Source organism: Hordeum vulgare, unplaced genomic scaffold (assembly GCF_904849725.1).
Source record: "Hordeum vulgare subsp. vulgare unplaced genomic scaffold, MorexV3_pseudomolecules_assembly, whole genome shotgun sequence".
In the NCBI taxonomy this organism is placed as follows: domain Eukaryota; kingdom Viridiplantae; phylum Streptophyta; class Magnoliopsida; order Poales; family Poaceae; genus Hordeum; species Hordeum vulgare.
The window spans coordinates 1-7500 of NW_025422543.1; the positions used below are offsets into that span (position 1 = coordinate 1).

General features: G+C 33.4%; 2 protein-coding genes across 2 annotated transcripts in view; both read right to left on the reverse strand.

The window, feature by feature from the left end:
- Positions 1 to 1389: 1389 nt before the first annotated feature.
- LOC123419607 (NAD(P)H-quinone oxidoreductase subunit 1, chloroplastic-like) overlaps positions 1390 to 7500 on the reverse strand; it is an 8031-nt gene continuing 1920 nt past the window's right edge. Inside the window, exons 1-2 of the mRNA XM_045107194.1 lie at positions 7170 to 7500; positions 1390 to 4609 (exon numbers count right to left, since the gene is read on the reverse strand). The exon at positions 7170 to 7500 is cut by the window's right edge and continues 1920 nt beyond it. Of these exons, the coding sequence (XP_044963129.1) occupies positions 4072 to 4609; positions 7170 to 7375 (744 nt within the window). The 5' untranslated portion in view covers positions 7376 to 7500 and the 3' untranslated portion in view covers positions 1390 to 4071. The remainder of the gene's footprint in view (positions 4610 to 7169) is intronic.
- Positions 5500 to 6192, reverse strand: LOC123419609 (NAD(P)H-quinone oxidoreductase subunit 1, chloroplastic). Its single transcript, XM_045107195.1, has one exon. The coding sequence runs from the start codon at positions 6190 to 6192 to the stop codon at positions 5629 to 5631; it is 564 nt and encodes a 187-aa protein (XP_044963130.1). The 3' UTR covers positions 5500 to 5628.

Sequence of the window (7500 nt, forward strand, 5' to 3'; positions counted from 1 at the left end):
ATTCCAATTGCCATTACAAAAGTAATTAGTGCTTTTGGCATTAACAAAAATTTTGGACTAGTAATTAGTCCAAAAAATACTACTAATTCTGCGACAAAACCACTCATTCCTGGTAAGGCAAGAGAAGCCATTGAAAAGCTACTAAACATGGTAAAAATTTTAGGCATTGGGATAGATATTCCTCCCAGTTCTTCGAGATAAACAAGACGCATTCTATCAGAAGCGGTTCCTGCCAAGAAAAAAAGTGTAGCACCAATAAATCCATGGGATAATATTTGTAAAATAGCTCCATTGAGTCCAATGTTGGTTATGGAACCAATTCCTATAATTATGAAACCCATGTGAGATACAGAGGAATAAGCTATTCTTTTTTTGAAATTTCGTTGACCAAGAGAAGTTGAAGCTGCATAGATTATTTGGATAGCTCCTATTATTACTAACCAGGGCGAAAATAGATAATGAGCATGAGGTAACAATTCCATGTTGATCCGAATCAATCCATATGCTCCCATCTTTAATAATATTCCCGCTAAAAGCATACATGTACTATAATGTGCTTCCCCATGGGTATCTGGTAACCACGTATGTAGGGGTATAATCGGCAATTTGACAGCATAAGCAATAAGGAAGCCAAAATATAAAAGTATTTCCAAGGTTGCGGGGTATGATTGATTAATTAATCTTTCCAAATCTAATCCTGGTTCGTTGGAACCGTATAAGCCCATACCCAGAACTCCGATTAAGAAAAAAATAGAACCGCCTGCAGTATACAAAATAAACTTTGTAGCTGAATATAGACGCCTCTTTCCCCCCCACATGGATAAAAGTAAGTAAACAGGAATTAATTCTAACTCCCACATGATAAAAAAAAGTAAAAGGTCTCGCGAAGAAAATAATCCTATTTGACCACTATACATTGCGAGCATCAGGAAATAGAATAATCGCGAATTCCGTGTAATTGGCCAAGCTGCTAAAGTAGCTAAAGTAGTGATAAATCCTGTCAATAAAATGGATCCTAATGAAAGTCCATCGATTCCCAATCTCCAATGGAAATCGAAGACATCTATCCATTTATAATCCTCCTTTAATTGAATTAAGGGATCCTCCAGTTGGAAATGATAACAGAACGCATAAGTCATTAGAAGGAATTCTAATAAACAAATAGATATAGTATACCACCTAACGATTTTGTTTCCCTTATGAGGTAAAAAGAAAATTAATGAACCGGCAAATATCGGCAAAACAACAAGTATTGTTAACCAAGGAAAATAACTCATGATAAAGTGATAAAGACAAGATACGTTTTGACCAGAAAAGCCCGTGCTCGATTATTTCGAGCACAGGCTTCTTCGGTAAAGAGGAATCAGACGATTCAAATGAAGTTTTTTGTTTTTGTAACGTATCAATAAGATAGAGCCATGCTACGGGTTGTTTCAGGCCCTAAATAAACGCGGACACTTAAAAAATCTGTCGGGCAGGCAGATTCACATCTCTTACAACCCACACAATCTTCGGTTCTCGGCGCGGAAGCAATTTGCTTGGCTTTACATCCATCCCAGGGTATCATTTCTAATACATCTGTTGGACAAGCTCGTACACATTGAGTGCATCCTATACATGTATCATAAATTTTTACGGAATGTGACATTGGATCTATAAATTTTTCTTTTCAACATAAAATTTTTCGATCTGGTAAAAAGAAAATTAGTACTATATGAGTCATATGTATTGTAGACACCAGACGAAGCAATGGTTTATCCAAACTTCAAAATTAAAAATCTATTTTTTAATCCGTTTGTGAGAAAGCGTGAAAAGAGCCAAGAGACTTGAATTTTGGACTTCAACAATAAGAAAGAATTTTACAAATTGTACAGACGATTTCGAATTAGCCAATTTATTTTATTGGCTATCGTCTTTTCAATATAAATTATTGCAATTTGAATATTGCAATATCAATGAATTACAAATACAAAAATTCATTTAAGTGAAAAAGAATACTATGCAATAACCTACTTACTAAAAAAAAAAGGATATTCTCAAATAATACTAAGAAAATAGTATGGATTTCTATATTATTTTAATATGTGCGCCTTTGTTTAGAGGATTTTATGTCTAATTATTAAAAAGTCTAATTATTCAATAAATTAGATTGATTGATACGAGTGGATTTCCTATTACGATGGATGGAAGAAAGAATGGATAGTCCAATAGCGGCTTCAGCAGCGGCAAGGGCTATAACAAAAATGGCGAAAATATCTCCTTTTAATTGGCGACTATCAAATAGATCAGAAAATGTTACGAGATTTAGATTAATTGAATTCAGTATAAGTTCAAGACATATTAGAGCTCTAACCATGTTTCGGCTTGTGATCAATCCATAGATACCAATCGAAAATAAATAGACACTCAAAAAAAGTACATGCTCAAACATCATTAACTAACTCCTTATCAATCTCGATTCATTTCAATATGAGGGCAAAGAATTGAACCGATTCAATTAATTACAATAGAACAATTACACAACAAAAGAGAAAAGAAAGGAGGTATTTGTTGGCAGTAGATGGGTTTTACTAAATCAAAATTGTGATTCTTTAGTTATTTATTTTAGATTTGCAATTCTTATAATTTTTACTTTTTCTAAGTTTTCTTATTGCCGAGCCATAGTAATTGCACCTATTAAAGAAACTAGAAGAATTATGGAAATGAGTTCAAACGGAAGATAAAAATCGGTTGCTAAATGAATTCCAATTTGTTGAACATTATTTATGAGACCCTGTTCTACTATTTGGTTTGATCTTGTAGTCCAAAGAATTCCATACCATGACGTATCTGGGATAGTAGTCATTAGTGAAAAAACAAAAGTTATACAAACGAGTGAAGTGAACCCATCTCCAATAGTCCAATAATTCTTATCTTTAGACCATTCTGAGCCATTTACGAACATTACAGCGAATATGATCAAGACATTTATGGCTCCCACATAAATAAGAAGTTGTGCGACAGCTACAAAGTAGGAATTTAATAAAAAATAGAATAAGGATATACAAACAAGAACTAATCCCAGCGAAAAGGCAGAATAAATGGGGTTGGTAAGTAATACTACTCCTAGACCCCCTAGTAGAAGAATAAATCCCCCAAATAGCATAAGAATCTCATGTATTGGTCCAGGTAAATCCATTATGGATAAAAAGAAATTAATAGTATAAAATTTTTCATGAACTGACTAAAACTAAAGGATTCGAGGAAGGAAAAAGGGATTAGGGTATTTTTTGTGTATAAACTGTATAGTTATAAACTATATTATATCATCAAAATCTAGTCTGATTTAAAATAAGAAAAAATTTCCAATAAGCAGTAGTTATTCGTTTTTCTTTATAGTTTAATAAAGAATTAGTAGATTTTTATAACAAAAAGACAAAATCAAAGTTTAGTAATCAGTAATCGTTCTTGAATTCGAAGATTTTTCTTCGTTTATTTTACTTTCAGACGAATTCCTAATTGTTTGAATTGTGTAATCTCCCATTATGGAGATTGGTAACCGACTTAAAGCAATTTGATTGTAATTCAATTCATGACGATCATAGGTAGAAAGTTCATATTCTTCAGTCATTGATAAACAGCTTGTTGGACAGTACTCAACACAATTGCCACAAAATATACAAACTCCGAAATCAATACTATAATTAAGCAATTGTTTTCTTTTTATATCCTTTTCAAATCTCCAATCCACAACGGGTAGATCTATCGGACATACGCGAACACATACTTCACAAGCAATACATTTATCAAATTCAAAGTGGATTCGCCCTCGGAAACGCTCTGGTGTAATTGATTTTTCATAAGGGTAGTGAATCGTTATAGGTAAACGATTTGTGTGGGATAAGGTAGTTATGAAACTTTGACCTATGTACCTTGTAGCACGTATTGTTTGTTGACCATAACTCATGAACCCAGTTACCATAGGGAACATATTCATTCTAAATATCTATGAAAAAGATATGTTTCTTTCTCTTGTTTGGGAGAGCTTTTGTGTTGAAAATATTCTTACTATCTATTATTGTATTATCTTATTTATAGTGAAACAAGTTGAGAAGAGGTTGTTAATAATAGATTGCCCAGGGAAATAGGTAAAAGAAATTTCCATCCAAGATTTAATAACTGATCCATTCTCATCCTTGGTAAAGTCCATCTTATTGTGATAGAAATGAAGAGAAATAAATAAGCTTTAGTTAATGTAATAAATATACCCATTGTCATTTCCAAAATTCCAACTGCTTTATTCATTTGGAAAAAATCAAAAAAGGATATATAGGGAATAGAGAAATTCCACCCGCCCAAGTAGAGAACTGTTACAAATAAAGAAGAAACTAATAAATTTAGGTAAGAAACAAGATAAAATAAACCATATTTGATACCGGAATATTCAGTTTGGTAACCTGCTACTAATTCTTCCTCTGCTTCTGGTAAATCAAAGGGTAATCTTTCACATTCTGCCAAAGAAGAAATTAAAAAAACCAGAAAGCCTATAGGCTGACGCCAAATATTCCATCCAAAAAAACCATATTTTGACTGTGCTTCAACTATATCAACTGTACTTGAACTGTTAGATAATCATAGTCGATGATAACATCACAGTTCCCACCGCTATTTCAAAACCGTACATGAAACCTTAGCTTCATACGGCTTCTCTATGATCAGAAAAAGGAAAGGACTGTTTTGTTCTGTTCCTAGCCCCTGGGGCATAGATAGAATTAGGTAAAATAAAATAGATTTGAAAGTCCTAAATTAGACCAAAGGAATTCCGTCTGCTAGAATAAGAAAAAGCGCTTCTGAATTGATCTCATCCTTTATAATATATTCCAAATTTTTCTTTGTTCAGTAATAACTTAATCTTGGAATAAAACACTTGGTACTTGTTTTGTTATAGGAATTCAATTAATAAATGGAAAGAGTGGAGTATTAGTTCATGAGCAATTCTGCATGAATAGAGGAAGGAAATAATGCAAATTTTTTCTAGTGCACTCCATATCTTTTTTACTATTCTTCTTTCCCCCGGGAAGGGGGTATTTAAAAAGAAAAAATGGATAAAGGGTTAATTCGTTCTTGATAGCCATTTCCTTAACAAGTGAATGGGAACATACTCTGGATCGGAATCCGAAGAAAGTACTACTTGATAATTTCTACAAATTGCAAGTCCTTATTATGATTCCTTTTACGGGAAAAAATCTCTAATGTTTTAGATTTTCCATTACTAATCCTTTATGTACTTTAGTGTTCCTAACCCTTCACTAACTTTTGGTGGATTCTTCTTATGAATTTTTAAGTTATAGTAATAACTAGGAGTATTCTAATAATGGAATTCCATATTGTGAATCCTTTATTCTTGCCCGCTTCAAGATATGATGAGTAATTAAAAAATATCAACCTTGGGATAAAGAGTTTACACTCTTTATGTTTACTTCCACTTTTTTCTTGTACGTAGAAAATGAGATTTTTTTCTTTTTACTACAAATTTAGAAGCTGTTTTATTTCACTCATATAGCTATCTAGTTTAACTTACCAACCCAAATACTAAATAAGAAAAGGAATATAAATAGTTAATGGATTTTATAGGAAAAAGATCCTATTTTAACGAATCACACGTAGAGATATTGCTAGCACACAAAAAGTTAATGGTATTTCATAACTAATGGATTGAGCAGCAGCTCGTAGACCGCCTGAAAAAGAATATTTATTATTTGAGCTATATCCTGCCATAAGAAGACCAATAGGAGCTATACTTGAAATGGCAATCCATAAAAAAACACCAATACTAAGATCGGCTAAAACAAAATGATATCCCAAAGGGATAACTAAAAAACTTAATAAAACTGATATGACTGCTATAGAAGGTCCAATGCTAAATAAAGAAATATCTCCTCGCGATGGCAGAATATCTTCTTTAAAAAGTAGTTTAGTCCCATCTGCTATAGCTTGAAGCAGGCCCAGGGGGCCAGCATATTCAGGACCAATACGTTGTTGTATCGACGCAGATATTTCTCTTTCTAACCACACAATTACGAGTACCTCTATTGTAATTCCTAAAAGGAGGGTCAAAATGGGTAGAATCGATATCAGTCCATAGACTTCTTTTAATAATTCCGATTTCGAAAAAGAATTGATAGTTTCTACCTCTACCCTATCTATTATCATTTCAACGATCAACTTCCCCCATAATGATATCTATACTACCTAATATCGTCATGATATCAGCCAATTTCATTTTTTTAACTAGTTGAGGAAGAATTTGCAAATTAATAAAACCGGGTGGACGGATTTTCCATCTCCAGGGAAAAAGGCTATCATCTCCTACTAGATAAATCCCTAATTCACCTTTTGGGGCTTCCACTCTTACATAAAGCTCTTGCCTTGACAATTCAAAATTGGGGGAAGGTTTTTTACCAAGAAATTTATACTCAAAATCATTCCATTCAGAATTCTTTTCTTTCTTAAAGCGTCGGACTTCTAAATTCTCATAAGGTCCTCCAGGAATTTTTTCTATAGCTTGTTGAATTATTTTGATGGATTCGCTCATTTCACCAACTCGTACTAAATAGCGAGCTAATGAATCGCCTTCTTTTTGCCATTGGACTTTCCAATCAAATTGGTTGTAAGACTCATAAGGATCCACTTTACGAAGATCCCATTGTATTCCAGAAGCTCGTAACATAGGTCCCGATAAGCCCCAATTTACTGCTTCTTCTCCGCTAATAAAACCTACTCCTTCAACTCGCTCTAAAAAAATGGGATTCTGTGTAATAAGTTGTTGATATTCAACAACTCCGCGTAAAAAATAATCACAGAAATCTAAACATTTATCGATCCATCCATAAGGTAGATCGGCGGCTACTCCTCCGATGCGGAAGTAATTGTGCATCATTCGCATACCTGTAGCAGCTTCAAATAGATCATATATTAATTCTCTCTCTCTAAAAATGTAGAAAAAAGGAGTCTGTGCGCCGAGATCCGCCATAAAAGGTCCAAGCCATAGCAAGTGAGAAGCTATACGGCTTAACTCTAACATAATTACCCTAATATAGCTGGCTCTTTGTGGTATTTGAATATTCTCCAAGAATTCTGGTGCATTTACTGTTATTGCTTCTGTAAACATAGTAGCTAAATAATCCCACCTTGTTACATAAGGTAAGTATTGTATAATCGTTCGGTTTTCCGCGATTTTTTCCATTCCTCTGTGTAAATACCCTAATATGGGTTCACAATCAATAACATCCTCACCATCAAGAGTAACGATCAGTCGAAGAACACCATGCATTGATGGGTGTTGAGGGCCCATATTGACTATCATGAGATCTTTTTTTGTAAGCGGTAGACTCATATCCTTTCTTCCTTAATTCATTATTCCATGAAAATGGATTATTCCATGAATTCCTCAAAGTGAGGCTCATCAAAATGAAAAATCTAAGACTACTATAAAGACTACTAAAAAAATAATAAAACAAG

Excerpts from the sequence above, each read along its gene's own strand:
- LOC123419609 (XM_045107195.1), bottom strand. The coding sequence starts at position 6,192 with ATGATAATAGATAGGGTAGAGGTAGAAACTATCAATTCTTTTTCGAAA.